Below are 24138 nucleotides of genomic sequence, written 5' to 3' on the forward strand. Positions count from 1 at the left end.
CATTCGTGCCTTTTCAAAGGGAGACAGCAAGGATTGGACTTACCGTCAACACCAGCAAAACAAGGTACATGATCACTAGTAGATAGCATGGCTCCAATCGTGACGTTGGTAGTGAAGTGGTGCTGGGTGGTGAAAAATTTGAGGTAGTGGAAGAATTTGTTTATCTTGGTACTTTAGTGACGTGCGATAACGATGTTACCCGCGAGGTGAGAAGGCGTCTTGCTGCTTCGAATAGGGCTTTTTACGGGATCCGTAACCAGCTTAAGTCCCGTAGTCTGCAGACAAAAACGAAATTCGCGCTATATAGAACACTAATCCTTCCGGCTGCTCTATACGGCAATGAATCCTGGACGTTAAAAAAGGTCGACCGGAAAGCTTTTAGAGTTCTGGGATCTGGCGGCGTCGCATGAATCATAAGTTGTACCAAGTATATAAAGAAGTGGATATTATCAAGCTCATAAAACACGGCAGGCTGCGTTGGGCTGGTTACGTGGTACGAATGCCGGAAAGAACGACAAGCAAAGTTAATATTCAGTAGCGAAACCGGACGAAGCCGTCGGCTTCGTGGTAGACCGCGCACACGTTGGCTTTTTGCAGTTGAAGAGGACTTAAGGGCACTGTTCAGGGCGACTGCACTGTGTTTTATTTTCTCATTTTCATGCGCTTTTGAATAGCGCCCTTACCGTTGATTTTAGCGATATAGTTTGTTCGGAGAAGTTTCTTGGTATATTAAAGCGCAACGTTTCACGAAAAAAGTTTTGTGATCAATCTACCTAGCAGTGAGATAGAAAAAATATTTTTTCAAAACATTTAGATAGACATATGGTGTCTTCGGTAAAGTTGTAGAATTGGCAATTTGAAACAACTTTGTCGAAGACACAATTTTTCTATCTCTTATACTTTTTGAGATATATGCCGTTGTATGTGAATGACCCCTAAAAATCATATTTTTTATCATAACTTTTTTCCAAGATTTTTTGCATTATCCATTAGGGTAAATTGGTATAATGCGCCCCAACCGGGCAATACACCCCACTTCATTTACAAGAGATTAAGGCTTTTTCAATACGTAAATATACCTTAAATATTCACGAAAAAATGATGTTGCGCATATAAGATATCTTTGGGAAGTATGAACAATCAATAGAAATTCAAAAAATATCAAAAATCAGCTTTTTGGCGTAAAATTTTGGGTCCGATATTCAAGCCTCGTTGTAAATGAAGCCCATTTTTTAATATTGTACTTATTACAAAAACATTTACCGGAAGACCACTGCTAATGGACCCTTTTAAGCTTAGCAAGTGGTGGAAATCTCCTTGGAAACATTTCTACAACGCTGTGGAACTTTTTCTACGGGAGGGGCATATTGTCCGTTTACAGAAAACGTATCGTATTCTTCTTAGAAGCTACCTGACAAGAGAAAGTTGCATGCAGAGCATGACCAACTAAGGAAATAACACTTTTTCACCAAACACTATAGAATAAATGCATTTGCCACTGCGATAGAGCAGTTTTCCCTTAGGGGGGGCGTATTATACCTGTTTACCCTATCCATTTCAGCATTATCCATAGAACTTTGTACATGGACTCTCCCTTAAATTACTTTCATAGTTTTAAATTTCAACATTCTTTAAATTAATTAATACCAAAACACCTCGTTTCTTGTTTGACAAATTACAGCCATTTCATAGCACTCGCGTAAATAACTTTGTTATACCGCAATATTGCACTTCGCACTATAGGGCCACATTCTTCGTTCGTGGTATTGTATATTGGAATCAGCTTCCAACTTATGTTAAATCCTGTACCAATATTAAAGAGTTCCGCAGGCAGTGCATACACCATCATAGTAGAAGGAACTAAGTAGATTTTAAGTAGTTGAATAGTAAAAGATCGATAAAGTATTATTGAATTCCGATTGCTAAAATTTAAAAGGTTGTACCTTACTCAGCAAGTATTTGCCAAATAAATAAATAAATAAATAAATAAATAAATAAATAAATAAATAAATAAATAAATAAATAAATAAATAAATAAAATAAATAAATAAATAAATAAATAAATAAATAAATAAATAAATAAATAAATAAATAAATAAATAAATAAATAAATAAATAAATAAATAAATAAATAAATAAATAAATAAATAAATAAATAAATAAATAAATAATAAATAAATAAATAAATAAATAAATAAATAAATAAATAAATAAATAAATAAATAAATAAATAAATAAATAAATAAATAAATAAATAAATAAATAAATAAATAAATAAATAAATAAATAAATAAATAAATAAATAAATAAATAAATAAATAAATAAATAAATAAATAAATAAATAAATAAATAAATAAATAAATAAATAAATGAATAAATAAATAAATAAATAAATAAATAAATAAATAAATAAATAAATTTATAAATATTCCTTCAATCACAACGCCTAACTTATTTTTAATTTTCTGCCATCTAGAGTTATGCACAAAGTTCCTCTGTATATTTTTTCGAATCACTTACTAAAATGCCTCCCGGAATATCTTAAAGAAATCATTCATCAAAAATTTCGTAAAATATTATATTTTATTCATTAGCTAATTAAAGTTCAAGAGATTTTGCCGCCTAGAGATAATTTGAAAACATTCAAAGGCATTTCAGACCGCCAAACTTCTTTAATCACACAATCCGATTGATATTAGCTTAGCTTAGCTTAGCTTAGACTGACTACACATATCAATGGTTGCTATTCCGTGATTGACCGAAGTCAGTGAAAATGCACGAAGAATCAACTAGAAGTTCGGCTGGGATTGGCCATAATCTTCTTCAATGTGCATAATTCAGTGCCTCTATTTATACAGAGTCAATAACGGCGCCGGCCTCGTCCTTGCAATCAGGTGGGATTGGGGGAAGGAATGTTAGTGTGTAACCTTTGCTATTTAGAAACCGTGTTTGCCTCTGCATCTTCACAAAGGCTACTAGGAGGGATGTTTGTTAATGGGGAGGATCGTTGGGTCACAGGATTCACTTTGATAAGCGATTAGGCCATGATAAATAATTATTTGTGAGATATAAACATGCTTATATGTAAATATTATATTTTCATTTGATATGAACAATTTCTATGTAGAGGAAAATTATGCCAACACTTGAGGTGACGAATAAAGTGAATAAAGTGAACCTTTCGCAAGTCTAGACTTGTAGTGTCGTTGGACGAACCCTTCAAAGTTTTTATTTAATTACAAAAATAAAGGTAAAAAGAGATGTTTTGAAAAAAAAAATGTTAAACATAAATAATTCATGAATCAGAGTTTATGTCGACACTCACAGTGACGAACCATTCAAAGTTTCTCGAAAAATCATGTTTACGTCCCACCGTTGCAACGATTAAATGTACAGTCTTACATATTTTACAGTTTAGAAATAGTAGCATGAAACGAACTCACCAATTGATCCGTCATCCTCAACTGAGCAGCAACAATCCACTTTCAGCTTCACTCATTTGCTCGGCTATATAGAAGCACTCAGAGAAAATAGGCGCGCAACCGTTCACTTTTCACTTCTATGCTACCGACGCGTGACATGTTTGATCCTGCCCTCATCGCCCACCCCCGCAGGAGCAAGCGTGAAGATCGAAAGATCAAACACTACTCTTAATCACACAATCCGATTGATATGTTTAAAAACTCTTACATTGACAACAACTAAAAAACGATCGTGTTTAGCATAGTATGACAAATTATGCTTTATCATACATGCTTTTACTGTCCATCGCAATCCTATTCCACCAATTAAGCCTATTAAATTATGTAGCAATAATATATACAGGTCTACTTATACGTTAAGCAGTATCCTTTAAATTATGAATTCTACTCATAAGTACGTTCAAAACTACGTTTTTCTGCTTTTAATTTTCACCACCATTTTCATTTTGATGTATGTTCACTGTGTTTTATCTCAGAATGATAGGATTTAGTATTTTATGATCAATTGAATATAATTTCTAATGTGTGTCCAAAATCGGGATGTATGTTATCGGGATTTGTTGCCAAAAACGGGTGTTACCAAAATCAGTAAGGCACTGTACTTCATCATTTCTCAATAGTTATGGAATAGACACACACTAAACAAAGGACACGGGTATACCACAAATGATCAAAGAAAACTGGTTGCAGTAGTTTACACCGAACCGAAACAGATTCCGAGACTGTAGAAAGTCTCGTCAGGATTTCGACTCCACTCGGATGTTTTATAGGTGGTCAAGTGAAATAATGCACGCCTATCATTAGTAACCCCTAGGATTCTCTAGTGAAATTTCTAGGTTCTCCTTGAGATCATCTATAAACTCATTGTGGGCTTCGTGGCCGTGCGATTAGCGGCGTCAGTCGTTTAAGCGTATTGTGTCACGAGGTGTGGATTCGATTCCCGCACCAGTCGGTGGAAACTTTTCGTCAAACGGAAAAGTCCTGTCTTTTTTCAAAACACACGAGACTTTTTTGGGAATCTTGGAGCTTCTCTTTGAAATTCCCTGGTACCCGCAGAATCAAACGTATTGGAATCACCATACAAGTCGAGGATCATCTATCAAACCAGTGACTACTGAGAACCTCTAGAAACACCTAGTAACCGACTATGATAACCTTCAGAATTTCAGAAAACACCCTGGGAAAGTCCCTGAAAACACGTGAAAATCTCTAGGAACTTCTTGGATCTCCTTGGTTACCTCTGAAAATCCGCAGAAAATCTATAGAGCGCTGTCCACACATTACGTAACTCTCAAGCGTAACGACTCATATATTTTTTTCTTACAAAAAACTACGGAGGAAAGGGAAAAGGTCAAAAATGTCTAATTTTAGTGTTACGTAATACATGGATTGTGAAAATTACGGCTACGCAGTCTTGGAATGATTAAAACGAGTTTTATTTCAACCCAACCTTACAGCAAGGGGATTGTGTCTTCTTCAGGGAAAATTAATTCCCCTGAGGAAGACACAGTCCCCGTGTACAAACTTTGGGTTGAAATATAACTCATTTGAATCATTCCAAGACTGCATAGCCGTAAATTCGACAATTAAAAGATACAGTCGATTACTCCACAAAAATAATACATGGATGGTGCCTAGGAACTCCTCTCTGTTAACTTTAGGAAATATCTGGATATGCTTTATAAACCTCATGGATATCTTAGGGTAGGAGGGTTAGAGGAAAAATGAACACAAGGGAAGGATTTTGAGCCTGTACGGATTTCGGTCTGGAATTGACATCGTTTTGGCATAGGGGAGCCAAAATTTCAAAATTTTCCTCAGCCCAGTACACATATTTTTACAAATGGTGTTGTTGGCATGGAACATATGGAATTTCTTTAGTTTTCATACGGGTATCTTAATTGAAGATAAAACTGGAATTCGACGAAATATGGGAAGCATGTCTATTCAGAACTGCTTGAAAATGGTTATCATCTAATAGAAGTTTTCCCTCCGATTAACGTTCCCATATAGAATTTGAATACCTACCACCCTAACCTACCCCCCTTGTGAACGCATCAAACGTGGGCGGTTTAGAGGCTGTGCCACTAGAGGGCATCAACAAGCGCCAAATAATTGTTGGCACGCTGGCAACTATAAATCGTGCACCCTGACAGCCCTGTGCAGACCTAGTTTTCGCAAGGAACAACAGACTGCAAAGTCACGTATTTGCTCTACTGCCAGATCGGATGTGTTCGTCGTTCATCTCGACATTGACTGCGCAGAATTTGTGCCGCAAACACACCAGCAGCAGTTCATCGTTGGCATCCAATGCGGAATATTGAGTAGCAGCAGTTCGCCCACCACCACTCGCATTATCCCCCCGTTTGCGTTCGGCATACATTTGTTGTTTGTCACATCCTCTCCTAGATTATTTTTGTTGCAAATAGAGAATGAAAATTCCGAAAAACTACTTACAATTTTGTTGTGCAATGCTGAGAGTTCCCGCTCGGTGACCCGTCGATTGGCTGCTTCACGGCGTCGTTGACGATACTGGCTGTATTTGTAGGCGATGATGGCTCCTGGCATGGCCAGCGCCTCCAAGGGCGATTTCCGACCGAATGGCATTCTGCTGTTTATCACTTATGACCTCGAGCTCACTTTTTTTTTCGAGAGAAATTTTCGATTACTATATCGACGGACACAATAAACTTTAACGACTTTTAGTGCTGCTGCCACATTTGAAACTACTACTGCACTATTTATTGCATGAACACACACATTTTAGCTCCGTGGATTGCTCTTCAGAAGCGCAGCTACCGATTATACTTAAACTCAATTGCACCGGAACCTCTTGGTGCAATTTATATTGCTATTGACGGAATAAAACATGCAGGAAGATCAACACTTTTACTGACGCTATCTATGTGCAATCGCTTTTCGACGCTTATATATCTCCACTAATACTGGAATGTAGAATGAAGGAAGCTCGCGTAACACTGCCGAATGGAGCTTTCACATCAATTTCCCGGTAATTGATTTTCCCGGTTCTTTCAACTTAATTGATTACCGGATATTGCATTTGGAATGGACGTCTGATGCTGCTGTAGACTATATATTCTGGACAATGACTTCATTTGTTCATCTGAAAAAAAAGAAGGATTAAGGATTAGATTTCTAATGTACAATTATAGTTTGAAATAGCTCTTTCAATTATTGTGCGTTTAAAATTCGGATATAAGTGTGAGTTCACATCTACTATCTATCTTCTAAATTATATCTTTTTATTTTGCTAACTTATCTGCATATCTTCCTATTTTCCTATATTGCAATCTTCAAATTTTCCAAACTTCCAATCTTCCAATTCTCCAATCTCACAATTTCCCAATCCTTCAATATTCTTCCTCTCTTCTTCTTCTTGGCATTACGTCCTCACTGGGACAGAGCCTGCTTCTCAGCTGAGGGTTCTTATGATTATATACTTCAACAGTTATTAGCTGAAAGTTTTCTTTGCCATTCGTATATCGTGTGTTAGGTACGACGATAATCTATGCCCAGGAAAGTCAAGGAAATTTCCATTACGAAAAGACCCTGGACCGACCGGGAATTGAACCCAGACACCTTCAGCGTGGCTTTGCCCAGTGGTAACGCCCATAGGTCAAAAATCGAAAAATGAGTTGTCTTGTTTTTCACTCTCTTACCTTTGTATGAATCAATTATGATCTTAAGAATGAAAAAACATAAATTTTATAGACGTTCTTGAATAATATTCATAGTAGACCCATGGAATATCGAGTGTATTTTTTTATTTATTTTTTTAAAATACATGAAAAATTAAGCGATTTTTGCATGTTGTTCAATGTCTTCGTAAACCAGAATTAAATAATTTTTCAATCAGTTTAGGTTACAGAACCTTAGTACATATCACTATCACTTCCGATACATTTCAGAGTATTATGTAACATCTACGAGTCAGTATTGATGTGAGTAATGAGGATGGAAATAGTCCCATTATATAACTACATTACTTTATTTGAGGTACGTTTTTGAATATTTTCTTAATCACATTTAATCAAACATCTGCCACCAAATGATCATGTTAGAGTAGAAAATTGAACCTGTGAAGGTTCTAGCTGCAAATAATTGCAAATAAGTTAGTAGCGTGCCATCAATGTTGTTAGTTTTTACCAAAAAAGGCTATGATAAAAATATTCATAGAATTTATCACACACCAATATGTTTGTAACTAACATGGAATGAATGTACAAAGGAATGAACTTTTAACTGTAACTACTTCCACTCGATATGAATACTCTTGCAACTTTGCATATTGATATAATAAGTATTTTCAGTGAGGGCGCTGAGACAATAGAAGCGCAATTAGTTAGTTGTAGTACAACAACACGACATGACATCCCAAAAAGTCAGAGGAACGACATGAAAATTTTCTTGTATTTATTATGGGTATCGAAACAATATCTTCAACAATATTCCAGTATCTACAGATCCAGCAATCAAAAAAAAAAATAGTGAGAACAAGAAAAAAGCAAGAATATGTTCTAAAATAGTCCATTAAATATTTCTTAGTCGTAAGTATTTGAAACATGAGGTCAATAACATTAGGTGACATGTTTGTTATTCGATTTTGGTGAGATCTGATGTGAAAATGACGTAATCAATCAGGAAGAGTAAGTATTTATTAGGTATGCACACCTTCGGCACATAGAAAAATAAATAAAAGCTTTGTATGTCCATGTACCAAATCTACGATTATAAACAACACGTGAAGCAGCTCTGAACAGGGAACTTTCTTAAATAGGAAAATAACAATCATGATATATTTCTTCTAATGTCTACATTTCCTGATCCGTTTCAATAACATGTCAAATATTTTAGTTAATCGTGGATACAGGAAGATAGATGATTACAAATTCGCAATATGGTTTCCGCATCCTAAATCGTTAATAAGAACTTTTGAAGTGATATCAGATGACGAGAACAACCTCGACTGTGTTTTATAATCAGAAATATTTAATTCGTTGATTTCATATGGTATTTGTCATTGGATATTAAGTGAAATGATTTGTGACCGCTTCGTAGAACAAATGGAACCACTGTGCTTTGCTTTATAGCCGCAGACTCTAACCACTCGGCCAAGGAAGGCTTCTTTTTCTTGCTATCTTCTTATCTGCTTATCTTTCTATCTTCCTATACTACAATCTTCAAATCTTCCAATCTTCCAATCTTCCAATCTTCCAATCTTCCAATCTTCCAATCTTCCAATCTTCCAATCTTCCAATCTTCCAATCTTCCAATCTTCCAATCTTCCAATCTTCCAATCTTCCAATCTTCCAATCTTCCAATCTTTCAATCTTTCAATCTTCGAATTTTCCAATGTTCCATTCCTTCAATCCCCCGATCTCACAATAGCGTTAGCGTTAGCGTAGTTTCGGTATACTTCTTAGATTGGATACTAGCAACATTCATGTTTTTTTCTTTTGATAATCTCATCTAGAATGCCTTCAGGACCAAGGCTAGGGAATAAGCCTTGATCCAATCTTAAATAAGAATACCAAAACCATGAATATTGCTATTCCCGGCCACGCCCATCTTAACCGTAACTTGGGATTGGGGTAGGAAATGTTGATGTAGCACTTACTTAATGAGAGGCCTCCGACTCAGCGACACCCTCATAAGTGCTACGGAGTTGGGGGTTGGGAGGGGAATTAGGTCATCAGGATTCGCCTGAAAAGCTAGCGATTGACCCAAAGTAGTTTTTGTTTAATTGTTTTTGACTTAATCTCTTGAATGCCGGAAATCAAAAGAGGACAAATGTTTGATTTACAGTAGAAAGAATGTTGTTTCACGTCAAAATAGTCGATTACGCGTTCAACGGTAATAACGATCCGCTTTCTACCTAGTAAAAAGGAGAATAGATCCCATCAGGGTCATCTAAATAAGAAAAAAAAACTTTGTTATGATTCACATGGAACTGTCATTTACATGAACATACAACCGACCAAAATGCACTCACAATGCATAGCCTATTCCACGATAAGCGACCGGTTGAAACGAGTAAATTGCCACACTTCAAATAAGCGAGAGAAAAAAACACCCGGGACAACCGCAGAAACATGTCGCACTCCGAATCGCGAAAATCTGATCACGAAACCGTTACATCTAAACCAAATTCGGGTATTCTGTTTAAAAGGAACGGACTCACCAAATGCTTGCAGCCTCCGGAATAAAGTTACTTAATCCCCGCCGCAGCGCCGGCCAACGTCCACCCCCTCTTGATCCAGGTTGCAACGTATTTGTTTTCCCAGGTTCAGAAACTGAATGCACTCGATTTTTTTTTCAACGTGAAACTGAACAACATTTAAAACGCGGAAGAGCAACAATTTCACGCCGAAAGAAGATTTCCACTTTTTCACTGTCACGAAGAACAATTCGACAAATTTAAAACGATTGCGGCCAACTTGCGATTGCATCAGCCGAATTTATATGATGCACGGAGACCTCCAATCCTCCGATATCACAATCTCCCAATTTTCCAATCTTCCAATCTTCCATTCTTTCATTCTTCCAATCATTCAATCTTCGAATCTTCCAATCTTCCATTCTTCCAATCTCACTAACTTCCATTCTTCCATTTTTTTTTTTCTTCGAATCTTCCAATCTTTCAATCATCCATTTTTCCAATCTTACAATCTTCCAGTTTTCCAATCTTCTAATATTTCAATCTTTCAATCTTCCAATCTTCCTATCTTCCTTACTTCCTATCATCCTATCCTCATATTACCCTATCTTCCTATCTTCGTTTCTTTCAATCTTACTATCTTCTTATCTTCATCTCCACCTATCGTCATATCTACATATCTTCCTTTATATCAATCTTTTCAACTTTCTATTTTCTTATGTACCTATCTTCCTATGCACATATCTTCCTATGTTCCTATCGTCCTATCTTCCTATCATCCTATCTTTCTATCTTTCAATCTTCCAATCTTCATATCTTCCTATCTTACCATCTTCCTATCTTCATATCTCCATATATTCCTATCTTCCTATCTTCCTACTTTCCTATTTTCCTATTTTCCTGTCTACCTATCTTCCTATCTTCTTATCAGCTAGTGACATGGAGTATTTTAGTATGTTGAACGGAAGACTCCTGTGAGACCTCCATTTTGACTTATATAAAGACTTTTATGGATACTTTTGTACAGATTCCTGTAGAGCTATCTATTGTGATAGATGATTGAAACTTCTGTGTAGGCTTGTACAGGGACCTTTGTGAAAAATTATGTGTAGAGTTCCGGAAAAAGGGAGAATTTACGGATTTTAATGTAACGCCATCTGTGAAAACCTCCATGGATACTTTCATTGTCATTTCTGTGGAAAAATATCACAGAGATCTCACTCCTTCGCTGCTGCTGTTTATCAAGCTTGATACAACTTGCGGAACATTTCCGGTCATGAACCGATACAGATTCGATGTTTTTCTTCGCTTGCTTTGATCGTAGTTCAAAACCAATTGAGAACGAATCATGCAATGCCTGGATTTGCGTAAATTTCTGTGGCCTTATCGATCACACAGTGTTCGTCCATCGTGCGTCAAAGTATCGGACTCGGACAGATAAAAAACGAATCGATGACAAGAGGACGCGCAGCTCGAACGCGAGTACGACAGCTGCCCAAACCATGACGTCAAAATCATCATAGGAAATCTAAACGCTCAGGTTGGTCAGGAGGAGGAGTTCAAACCGACGATTGGAAAGTTCAGCGTCCACCGGCTGACAAACGAAAACGGCTTACGACTAATTTTGCCGCCAACAAGAATACGGCCATTCGTAACACCTATTTCCAGCATAGCCTTGCAGCTGAGAGCAATGACGGGTACGTGGGACGGAGACGACGGAACGATTGGTTCGACGAGGAATGTAGGCAGACTCTGGAGGAGAAAAATGCAGCGCGGGCGGTCATGCTGCAGCAAGGGACCCGACAGAACGTGGAACATTATAGACGAAAGCGGCAATATCAGACCCGCCTCATTCGGGAGAAAAACGCCGTCTGGATGAGACGGAGGTGGAACAGATGTGCCAGTCTCAAGAAATACGTAAGTTCTATCAGAAGCTCAACGCATCCAGCAACGGCTTCGTGCCGCGAGCTGAGTGTGCAGAGATCAGGATGGGAGCATTTTGACGGACGAGCGTGAAGTGATCGAAAGGAAGTAGCACTTTGACAAACACCTGAATGGCGCTGAGAGCACAGGCAATGAAGGACGGGACAACGGAGGAAAAAGCCTTCGTTAGTACTGCGGGCAATGGAAACCAACCAGCCACCACTTGGAGGGAGGTTAAGGATGCCATTCACCAGCTCAATAACAATAATGCTGCTGGTAAGGATGGTATCGGAGCTGAACTCATAAAGGAATAATAAGCCCCATTTACAAGAAAGGCGACAAGTTAGATTGTGAGAACTTCCGAGCGATCACCATTCTAAATGCGGCCTACAAAATATTATCCCAGATCATCTTCCGTCGTCTGTCACCTGTAGTAAACGAGTTCGTGGGAAGTTTTCAAGCCGGCTTCGTTGCCGATCGACAACGGACCAGATCTTTACAGTACGGCAAATCCTCCAAAAATGTCGTGAATATAAGGTCCCTTTTTCATCGATTTCAAGGCGGCATGTGATAGTATCGACCGCTTAGAGCTATGGAAAATAATGGACGAGAACAGCTTTCACGGGAAGCTCACCAGACTGATAAGAGGCACGATGGAAGGTGTGCAAAATTGTGTGAAGGTTTCAGGCACTTGGATCCCGTCGGGGACTACGTCAAGGTGATGGGCTTTCGTGCCTGTTGTTCAGTATTGCGCTAGAAGGTGTTCAGCAGAGAGCCGGGCTCAACAGCTGGGGTACATTGTGACGAGATCCAGTGAATTTGTTTGCTTCGCGGATAATGGAGATTGTCGGCTGAACATTTGAAAAGGTGACAGACCTGTACACCCGCCTGAAACGCGAGGCAGCAAAAGTTGGAGTGGTGGTGAATGCGTCCAAGATAAAGTATATGCTAGTTGGTGGGGCCGACCGTGACAGAACTCGCCTAGGTAGCAGTGTTACGATAGACGGGGATACATCCGAGATGGTCTACGAGTTTGTCTACCTTGGATGAAGCCCCTCTTGAGGATGGCTGACAATAACGTTAGCCGTGAAATACGGAGGCGCATCATCAGTCGAAGTCGGGCCTACTATGGCCTCCACAATTAGCTGCGGTCAAAAAAGATTCACGCTCGTACCAAATGTACCATGTACAAAATGCTCAAAAGGCCGGTCGTCCTCTACGGGCATGAAACGTGGACGATGCTCGAGCAGTACCTGCAAGCACTTGAAGTCCTCGAACGTCGGGTGCTAAGGACGATCTTTGGCGGTGTGCAGGAAAACGGTGTGTGGCGGCGAAGGATGAACCACGAGCTCGCCCAACTCTACGGCGAACCCAGTATCCAGAAGGTGGCCAAATCTGGAAGTATACGATGAGCAGGGCAGGCCGGACAGCAACCCTGCAAAGATGGTGTTCGCTTCGGCTCCGGTTGGTACAAGAAGGTATGGAGGGCAGCGAGCTAGGTGGGCGGATCAAGTGTGCAACGATTTGGCGAGCGTGGGGGAGAATCGAGGATGGAGAGATGCGCCCAGAAACCGAGTATTGTGGTGTGAAATTGTTGTTTCAGTGTTATCTGTGTAGATGTTAACTAATTAAATGAATAATGGCATTTGTGTAAACTTCTGGAAGTAAACTTTTGATGAGATTTCTGTAGAGGCCTCTCTAGAGACATCATTGTATTAAACACTGAGGAAATCCATATGAAAATTCCTGTGCTTGGTTTGGAGACCCTTGTTGAGACACCTGCGAGGCTCCAGAGGACATCGATATTCTGTAGATAACTATGTGTAGACTTCTGAGAAGTAAACTTCAGGGGAGATTTCCGTAAAGACCTCTCTAGAAACTGTAACCTCCCAAAAAGGTTACATTTGTTTTTTATTGTAAATATTCCTTGTAAATAGTTTTCTTTTGATTATTACCATTGCTATTATTATTATTGGTATTATTATTTTCATTATTTTTATTATCATTTCTACTATTACTAATAAGGTAGCAAGAATAATCAAGAAAATGAATTTAAGAACTTTAAAGAAAACAAGAATTTGAATTAATAAAAACAACACCGATTTTCCAATTCCCATTTCCCTTGAACATCCCTATTCCCCACCTCCCGTAACGGCTGTCACATCCAGCCACACAGCCACAGTTCAGCAAAACCGTCCGCGTCATTGTGTTGGTGAACGCTCGGGACACGACTACGATGACGATGACGAAGACGGCTAGGAGATAAAATTGTTTGTCACCGATGGATCTGGCTCTAGAAGGTGAACAGTTTTCATCACCGAAAGTGGTGCGCGTTTTTAACCGCTCTGATTTCTCCCCATAGTGAACCAAAAGTTGGGCCTAAATCGGCCATTGTAGTGCCAGTTGTGCCGCGTGAAAAGTTGCCGTGACTCCGTCGGTGGTGTTTGCCGCGATAAAGCACCGGTTCCACCGTTACTCGCCGGAAAAAGTGAAGGCCACGAAGAAGCACCGGTTTCGCCGTAACCAGCCGGGGAAGTGAAGTGCCACAAGTCTCCAGTGGGCCATAAGTGGTCCGTGGGTCCCATCGGTGTGAGCGACGGAAGCCATCAGGGTGTGTGACGTCCAAGTTGCCCCTGCACAACAAGATCCCTCCCATCGGAGTTCTCCGAACGAAGCCGGCGTGCCAGCAGATCCCTCTTCGCCATTCCAAGGGGTGCCCAGTTTTGAGGAAGTACCACGATTGACCGGATGATGTTCGTCTTCGTCTCAAGGATAGACTGGATGGAAGGAGGAGCCCGATCCCTGCGCTGTCCAGCGCCGACTGCAGCCACCAATCAACAATAAAAGGTGTGTAATCCGATCAAAATCCCTTCCTATCACTTTTTGTGGAATTTAAAATAATGAAATTATAAAACGAACGTCTAAAATGTAATACTAGCTACCTTCTTTTTTTTCTTATTGAATCGCTAAGCCCTTATTTCTCACTCTTCGCTGTTCGGTCCACTTTGACCACGGTGTTTTCCGACGTAGGACTACGCCAAGTAATCTTTTATAAGGGAAGTCGTTCCGCCCATTTCCCAATTTCCTCTTGGAGCCCGCAAAACGACCCTGAGGCCCAGGACAAAAGCCCGGTTGGGGACAACAGAGGTTCCCAACCTTTAGAATCTCTAACAACTTTAGCCTGCAGGAGGGGGGGGATTCGTGAAAAGCAGGAAAAGCTCCACCCTCTATTACCACTATAAAACTGGAACAAAACCTTTCGATGGCACTGCTGCTTTTAGTGCTCTATTGTTCCCTCGTGTCAAACTTGTTGGTTTGAGAACTTTCAAATCCAAGCCAGGACTGTGCATGGGAAAGGAATAATCTTAGGAAACAGGTCGACTCACATCGACAATGAATACTATTCGATTACCTCAATGAATGCGACAAAGGCGAATGATTCGGGATGGCATAATTGTTTATGGTTTGCAAGGTTTTTGGCAAAATATCCGACAATATGTAAATGTGATGAGATATTCGATTAATTTCCATAGGGATCTGAACAGCAGCAAAGTTTTGTAACCTCCCAAAAAGGTTACATTTGTTTTTTATTGTAAATATTCCTTGTAAATAGTTTTCTTTTGATTATTACCATTGCTATTATTATTATTGGTATTATTATTTTCATTATTTTTATTATCATTTCTACTATTACTAATAAGGTAGCAAGAATAATCAAGAAAATGAATTTAAGAACTTTAAAGAAAACAAGAATTTGAATTAATAAAAACAACACCGATTTTCCAATTCCCATTTCCCTTGAACATCCCTATTCCCCACCTCCCGTAACGGCTGTCACATCCAGCCACACAGCCACAGTTCAGCAAAACCGTCCGCGTCATTGTGTTGGTGAACGCTCGGGACACGACTACGATGACGATGACGAAGACGGCTAGGAGATAAAATTGTTTGTCACCGATGGATCTGGCTCTAGAAGGTGAACAGTTTTCATCACCGAAAGTGGTGCGCGTTTTTAACCGCTCTGATTTCTCCCCATAGTGAACCAAAAGTTGGGCCTAAATCGGCCATTGTAGTGCCAGTTGTGCCGCGTGAAAAGTTGCCGTGACTCCGTCGGTGGTGTTTGCCGCGATAAAGCACCGGTTCCACCGTTACTCGCCGGAAAAAGTGAAGGCCACGAAGAAGCACCGGTTTCGCCGTAACCAGCCGGGGAAGTGAAGTGCCACAAGTCTCCAGTGGGCCATAAGTGGTCCGTGGGTCCCATCGGTGTGAGCGACGGAAGCCATCAGGGTGTGTGACGTCCAAGTTGCCCCTGCACAACAAGATCCCTCCCATCGGAGTTCTCCGAACGAAGCCGGCGTGCCAGCAGATCCCTCTTCGCCATTCCAAGGGGTGCCCAGTTTTGAGGAAGTACCACGATTGACCGGATGATGTTCGTCTTCGTCTCAAGGATAGACTGGATGGAAGGAGGAGCCCGATCCCTGCGCTGTCCAGCGCCGACTGCAGCCACCAATCAACAATAAAAGGTGTGTAATCCAATCAAAATCCCTTCCTATCACTTTTTGTGGAATTTAAAATAATGAAATTATAAAACGAACGTCTAAAATGTAATACTAGCTACCTTCTTTTTTTTCTTATTGAATCGCTAAGCCCTTATTTCTCACTCTTCGCTGTTCGGTCCACTTTGACCACGGTGTTTTCCGACGTAGGACTACGCCAAGTAATCTTTTATAAGGGAAGTCGTTCCGCCCATTTCCCAATTTCCTCTTGGAGCCCGCAAAACGACCCTGAGGCCCAGGACAAAAGCCCGGTTGGGGACAACAGAGGTTCCCAACCTTTAGAATCTCTAACAATTGGCCCCACGTTGGGCGCCAATTGTTAGAGATTCTAAAGGTTGGGAACCTCTGTTGTCCCCAACCGGGCTTTTGTCCTGGGCCTCAGGGTCGTTTTGCGGGCTCCAAGAGGAAATTGGGAAATGGGCGGAACGACTTCCCTTATAAAAGATTACTTGGCGTAGTCCTACGTCGGAAAACACCGTGGTCAAAGTGGACCGAACAGCGAAGAGTGAGAAATAAGGGCTTAGCGATTCAATAAGAAAAAAAAGAAGGTAGCTAGTATTACATTTTAGACGTTCGTTTTATAATTTCATTATTTTAAATTCCACAAAAAGTGATAGGAAGGGATTTTGATTGGATTACACACCTTTTATTGTTGATTGGTGGCTGCAGTCGGCGCTGGACAGCGCAGGGATCGGGCTCCTCCTTCCATCCAGTCTATCCTTGAGACGAAGACGAACATCATCCGGTCAATCGTGGTACTTCCTCAAAACTGGGCACCCCTTGGAATGGCGAAGAGGGATCTGCTGGCACGCCGGCTTCGTTCGGAGAACTCCGATGGGAGGGATCTTGTTGTGCAGGGGCAACTTGGACGTCACACACCCTGATGGCTTCCGTCGCTCACACCGATGGGACCCACGGACCACTTATGGCCCACTGGAGACTTGTGGCACTTCACTTCCCCGGCTGGTTACGGCGAAACCGGTGCTTCTTCGTGGCCTTCACTTTTTCCGGCGAGTAACGGTGGAACCGGTGCTTTATCGCGGCAAACACCACCGACGGAGTCACGGCAACTTTTCACGCGGCACAACTGGCACTACAATGGCCGATTTAGGCCCAACTTTTGGTTCACTATGGGGAGAAATCAGAGCGGTTAAAAACGCGCACCACTTTCGGTGATGAAAACTGTTCACCTTCTAGAGCCAGATCCATCGGTGACAAACAATTTTATCTCCTAGCCGTCTTCGTCATCGTCATCGTAGTCGTGTCCCGAGCGTTCACCAACACAATGACGCGGACGGTTTTGCTGAACTGTGGCTGGGTGGCTGGATGTGACAGCCGTTACGGGAGGTGGGGAATAGGGATGTTCAAGGGAAATGGGAATTGGAAAATCGGTGTTGTTTTTATTAATTCAAATTCTTGTTTTCTTTAAAGTTCTTAAATTCATTTTCTTGATTATTCTTGCTACCTTATTAGTAATAGTAGAAATGATAATAAAAATAATGAAAATAATAATACCAATAATAATAATAGCAATGGTAATAATCAAAAGAAAACTATTTACAAGGAATATTTACAATAAAAAACAAATGTAACCTTTTTGGGAGGTTACAAAGTGAATAAAATTCTCAGAACCACCAACCTATTGATGGCGATGAACAACGACGTCGATCGCACACAGTCGAGCTTTCAATCCGACATTCACCACAAACTGGCAGTAGAACCCATAGTCAATATACTACCTAAAAGCATAACCGTCCCATATAGATTTTTGAACCTACACATTTTTTCATCGCAAAAATTCTCGCGTGACTTTTCAAACGGACCTATCTTACATTGAGAGGCTCTCTTTGTTTACTTTCTCTTTCATCAATAACTGAGCTACATTAACCTCTTCTGACATTTGTCATACAATCTATAGTGAAACACCTCCCAGAAGCTTAAGACACATTTCGCGCCAACTCACACAGATGTTGGCAGCATCCTCTCAGATTTTAATGAGTTTTTGTGAATGTGTAAACCTTGACCACGGTTTACAATATTCATAAGGTTATATATCCCGAAAACTGACAGCTACTTGACGACATTATTCTTATCAACCTAGAGCAAATTTGTTAAAAAAATTTAATGATCCAGGTCGTAAATGCTACGCTAGGAATGAAGTCACATGTTTACAACTCATTTTGATGTTTACAACTTGACTGATTAAGTTACTTAGTTTTTACAAAAATGTCAACAACACATTTAGAACACAAATCACACTGCTGGGGAATTAGGAAGATAGGTAACTTGTGGATAAGTTTGTCTTATCGTTAACTGGTTGAAACTCGCTGTCGATTCGGAACCAGCTCTAGACGCTCCCACGAAAGTCCTAGAAACAAATATACATATATTGGTGTTTTTCGATGGGTCCATAGATGGACACATAGATTGCCTTAGGTTAAACGTTCACCTTTAATAATAATGTAGGAACGGCTGAATTGTACCGGAGATTATAGTCGTACATAAAAACTTATAAAACAAAGTTATTTTCGAGAATATATCTGACGTTTTCAGTGGGTGACTAGATTAAAAATCTCCCATTTGACGTCCAATAGAATCAGAGGAAGAATATTTCATGTGAAATGTTTCTTTGTCCAAGTTACGCATAATTTCACTTTACGCAGCTTTTAGTGAATACCCCTAATAAATCTAATATTACCGAACAATTTCATGCATTTTATACTAATGCACGGTAATAGGAACCACATAAATTGAAAAGGATTCATTCACCGTGCATTTGGGTTTCGACTGAAACACAATGAAAATTCTAATTTGCATAAAATCTCATTGCTCATTAGACTGATGCAAATTTTGAAGTTTTTGCTCCCCTATGCTTAAACGATGTCAATTATGATGAAAATCATTCCCCCAAAATTTGAAGTGATTTGGAAGAAATTTGACTGTGCACACGCCATTTGAAGTTTATATGGAGATTACTATGGAAAATGCCAATCTTTTGTGTTCAGCCCTCTATCTCTTCGTTATAAAATTTTATGTAAAAGTGAACACACTCATCTAATGTGAAAACTTCCCAGCTACAACTTTGCCGAAGACCACATTTTGATAAGGATAATTAGTTATTATTGATAACAAAGTCTATATCATGCTGAGATGATCATTCAATTACTTTCAGAGCAACACTGCTTTTTTGCTGTAGAACATAGTAGCCTGGATTACTTTGATCTATTCTTCCCGCCAGGAGTACCACTGTTGCCTGCCGAACAGTTGGTGAAGCATGCTACATGCAAACCAAGTTTACGATGATGAATAACAATTTATCCTGACGTCGAATCAAAAAGTGGTATTCGGCAAAGTTGTAGCTAGGAAATTTTCAAATAGGATGAGTGTGTTCACTTTTCCATAAAATGTTATGACGAAGAGATAGAGGACTGAACACAGAAGATTGGCATTTCCCATAGTAATCTCCATATAAACTTCAAATGGCGTGTGCACAGTCAAATTTCTTCCGAATCACTTCAAACTTTGAAAGGATGCTATTTACCATAATTAAAATTGTTTAAGCATAGGGGAGCAAAAATTTTAAAATTTGCATCACTCTATTGCTCATACGATGAAATATATCTTACTCATAGTATCTACAGTGAAAACTTGTTGAAATTTTGAAAAATTTCATACTCTATCGTTAAAATGAAAAATGGGAATTGTCACATGATTTTGACTACATAAACTAGGTTTTTCAAAATGCTTTGTGACTAAAACTACTTCGTTTAATCAGTATTATCTTATTTTGTTGACAAAAGAATAATTTGTGAAAATTGTATGAATATTCTGTAGGAATTTGTATATGTGCACGGTGAATGGAGGCCGCACGGTGACTGGTGACTTAACGGTAAATGTGCGTTCTTCAAAAAAGTTTCAAAGTCAAAATCAATCAATAATAATTAGTACAGAATGAAAGTTTTACAAAACCCTAAAAAATTCTGTAAACCTTGATATTGAGACCAATAAAACCAGCTAGGATAAAAACCGTTACTTGGGAATAAATTGAAACCTAATTTAATTTTATTCTACTTCCTTTGACAGATACGCGTTATTCAATCTCAACCGTAAGGCCGTCTTCAGTGTCGTGTACTAGACTCGTCTTGAATAAATCCATCGTATTTACACATTTTACTCTGCCTTATAAATCTTCTGTCGTCACTCATTAATCAAATATCTCATCACATTTTCGTATTGTTGGATATTTCGCCATAAACCTTGAAAACCATAAACAATTTCGCCATTCTCAACCGGTCTCCTTTTTCGCATTCATTAAGGTAATCGAATAGAATTCATTGTCGATGTGAATCGATCTTTTTCCTGAGATTATTCCTTTCCCATACACAGTGGTGGCTTGGCTATTGAAGTCCCCGAGCCAACAAGTTTGACACGAGGGAACAATAGAGCACTAAAAGCAGCAGTGCCATCGAAAGGTTTTGTCCCAGAGTTATAGTGGTGATAGAGGGGGAAATTTGTGAAAAGCATGAAAAGCCCCACCCTGGCAAAGTGAATAAAATTCTCAGAACCACCAACCTTTTGATGGCGATGAACAACGACGTCGATCGCACTCAGTCGAGCTTTCAATACAACATTCACCACAAGCTGGCAGTAGAACTTATAGTTGTTATACTGGCCATGAAAGCATAACCGTCCCACATAGATTTCCGAGCCTTTACATTTTTTCATCGCAAAAGTCTTGTTTCAATCTAAACTCCACTTAGCATTCACAAATAAGGACGTCTTTGCCAGTGGTAGAGGGAGTAGTAACTGGTTGATGAATAAAATATCGCCCAAAACTGTAACAGTAGTTTATATTGATTTCTCATAGGACTCATTATTATAGGAACATACCAATATTATTGGCTCAAAGGAGCAAAAAAGTTAAGATTTTCAATTGTTTTCTCCTATTTCGTTACTAAAAACAAGATTTTTTACATGATCATTTCATTTTGACAAGAGCCATATTGAAAAAGTCATTTACTGGCCTCGGTGTATCTTACCCTTACCTACCTATTAGTCTCTATATTAGCTTTCAATCTCCATAGCAGAAACTGAGCGATTAATACGTTCAAATTTATATTTTGTTTGCTGATCAATAGTTCCAAAATGTGTAATCAGTGCGATGTTGCTGAATGATTAAAACTTTTAGACGTGTACCGTATTGTCTCAAATTCCGAACAAACTCACATCCCTCATACAGGTATGTTCCGTTTTTATCACGTTCCGATTTTGTCACGTTCCGATTTCGTCAACAAATTATTCCGTTTTTATCAACACACAAAAATTGATTTTTCTTATTTTCGAGATGTTTAGGATATAAATTAAATACTTATATTGAAGCAGTTTAAATGCTTTTCAAGAGCCTCAGAGTTAAATTCTTGACATTATGTTAATGTTGAGCACCTACGATACATGATAGGTGTCAAGTCATATACGATTCAATAAGGTTTGACTCCTTCTTATCCATTAATCAATACAATGTTGTAGAAGATTTATCCATCCTTCAACAATCGAGAATTGCTTTGGCCACGTCCTAGCAACAACTAGAATATATGATTAGTTGAATACGTGAGAGTTGCAGAGACCTCTTCTTTTTCTTATATAAGATGGCATCAACGAATTTTCTATGTAAATTTGATTGGCATAGGGGCTGTCCATTAATTACGTAAGACAATTTTTACGGGTTATGTATGAAAATAAAAAATAAATTTGTATGGCACGTAAGATATCTCAAATACCCCCTTCCCTGTAACCCCTTACGTGATTAATGAACGATCCCATATATGTTCAGGTCTTTTTTTATAAGGGTTGCACTTGGGATAGAACTCAAGAATGTTTGGACAACGGCAAGAGACATGATCGAGTTTGTTTTATATTTGATAAGACTGTCGACCCCGTCATATTTTGGACATTGTCTTCTATCTCTCAAACTCGATAGCATTGCACCAATTATAGCAAACAGCCATTGATTAGATCCTGTTCCAAGGGGTTGAGGAAGAGGTCCAGCAAAACTAAGCAATCTATCAAAAATTTTGAAATCTATATCCAATAATATACGCACGTTGCCATCCCAAATTTGCTGGGATCTTGATCTTTATGCAGACATGAACTCCTTCCCCACATGGAGACTAAAAGGCTTATTAGGAGTATCATACCAACAGTCATACGCTTATTCATAAAACGTCGATTGTAACGTGAAATAACATCAAGTTAGCCTTGTAAAATACTGTTAAATACGAAAACAAAAGTCAGTTTCACTCAGACGCGTTTATTTCGAAAATTTTCAGAAACCGGGAGAATTCTACGCACTAAACTATCGCAATTTAGCGTTGCATTAGGCATTTGTTATGTAACAATTGAATGTGGTACATGTTTTGCTGTGAATTGTTGAAGTTTTCTTCTCGTTGCATGGAATAGTTTTGTGAAATTAATGAATATTTTTCTATTAAAACAACACTGTCCGCATAATGATACGTGCGGTTTTGAATCCGGACACAGTACTCAAGTTTGAAATTTAACAAGTTTTAACAACAGAAACAGCATTATAATTACTGGAAAAGCTTGAAGGAATGTTTAAAAGTGATATTATTGTGATGCTGAAAATTGTAAACTACAAATTAGTGTAAATTATGGGTTATTAATGAGGGAACGATGTGCACATCATATTATCTTTTGAAGTCTTCAAAAAACAGTATATAAAGCTGTTCCAGAACCTTATAACAAATGAGCAGCGATACTTATCACAAATCCTTTATTTTATATCTCGTAATATCAAGGTAAGTTTCATTTTTTTATGGTTGATTCGAATGTCCCGATTTCGATGCATCGATGTCCGGATTTTGATTCAAGTGTCCGGATATGTGAACACGACATGGTGCACAATTAATACACTTTTCACTATATTCTTATAAAATTCATTGTAAATTTTATGTAAATTATCAAGTTCTACCCTAACAGTTATCGTTTTATACGAATTCATAAACAAATACTGACTACTCAATTGCCTACAAGCATTTGAATATCTGTATCATCTTAGGCGTCCGGGTATTGATGCAGCACGGTATAGAAGATTGCATGCCATTTTTCAGCAGCCTACTAGATGGCAAAACGAAGTTTGACAGGCCACTAGTATTCAATATATTGTTTTCTAAACTTAAGATTAGTTTATTGTCAGTCTATTCGTGATCTAACGTAAAGCGAAAAGGCGATAGTGGTGTTGTTCTAGATTGGCGATTAGTGCATCTCTGTTAAAATTGATAGTAATAACTTTAGAAGAAAAATCACTACAATCATTTTACTGATAAGATAAGGAAACCGTAAATATTCATATCAGTTTGTAAAAATTTCGCAACATAACTCCACATTAAATCGCCAATCGGGTGTGGCCAAAACTGCAAAAAATGTGCCTTGGCAAAACATCTCTCAATTGATAACTGCGAAAGTATTTATAAGAACACTAAGCTGGGAAGAAGGCTTTTTCTCAGTTGGGATGTAATGCCATAAAGACGAAGAAAAAGAAGAAGGATGAGGATTAACAGTAGAAAAACAATTGTTTCTTGTTTAATCTCTCTTGAAAAAATAAAAATGATCAGCTTGACCCACTTCCTTGTAGTTAATTTTACAAATATAACGCACCTCATCATGCAAAGAACATTTATGCAAATGAAATTATCGCTGATTTATTACAAAATCATTTTGATTGATAGGAGTCTGCAATCAACTTGAATTACAAACCTATAAGGAGGAACAATCTAAATGCTCCTCACAGCTCCTAAACATCAATACTGTGCATTTATATGATCAAAATGTGTATTATCCTGACAAAACTGCAATTTTACTTTCAAATTTGTTAACATTTTTGTCTGAGAAAATTATCCCGTTTTTGTCACGGGTCCGCTTTTGTCAACTGAAAATTGCCGATCGTGTTGATGAAAACGAAACATACCTGTACTCAGATTT

At 38.8% G+C, this 24138-nt stretch overlaps 1 protein-coding gene across 1 annotated transcript in view; it reads right to left on the minus strand.

Annotated features, from left to right (window-relative positions):
• LOC110677921 (probable serine/threonine-protein kinase DDB_G0282963) overlaps positions 1–24138 on the minus strand; it is a 329903-nt gene that overhangs the window by 278122 nt on the left and 27643 nt on the right. Inside the window, exon 2 of the mRNA XM_021849937.1 lies at positions 5941–6607. Within this exon, the coding sequence (XP_021705629.1) occupies positions 5941–6090 (150 nt within the window). The 5' untranslated portion in view covers positions 6091–6607. The remainder of the gene's footprint in view (positions 1–5940; positions 6608–24138) is intronic.

This window comes from Aedes aegypti, chromosome 3 (genome assembly GCF_002204515.2).
Source record: "Aedes aegypti strain LVP_AGWG chromosome 3, AaegL5.0 Primary Assembly, whole genome shotgun sequence".
In the NCBI taxonomy this organism is placed as follows: Eukaryota; Metazoa; Arthropoda; class Insecta; order Diptera; family Culicidae; genus Aedes; species Aedes aegypti.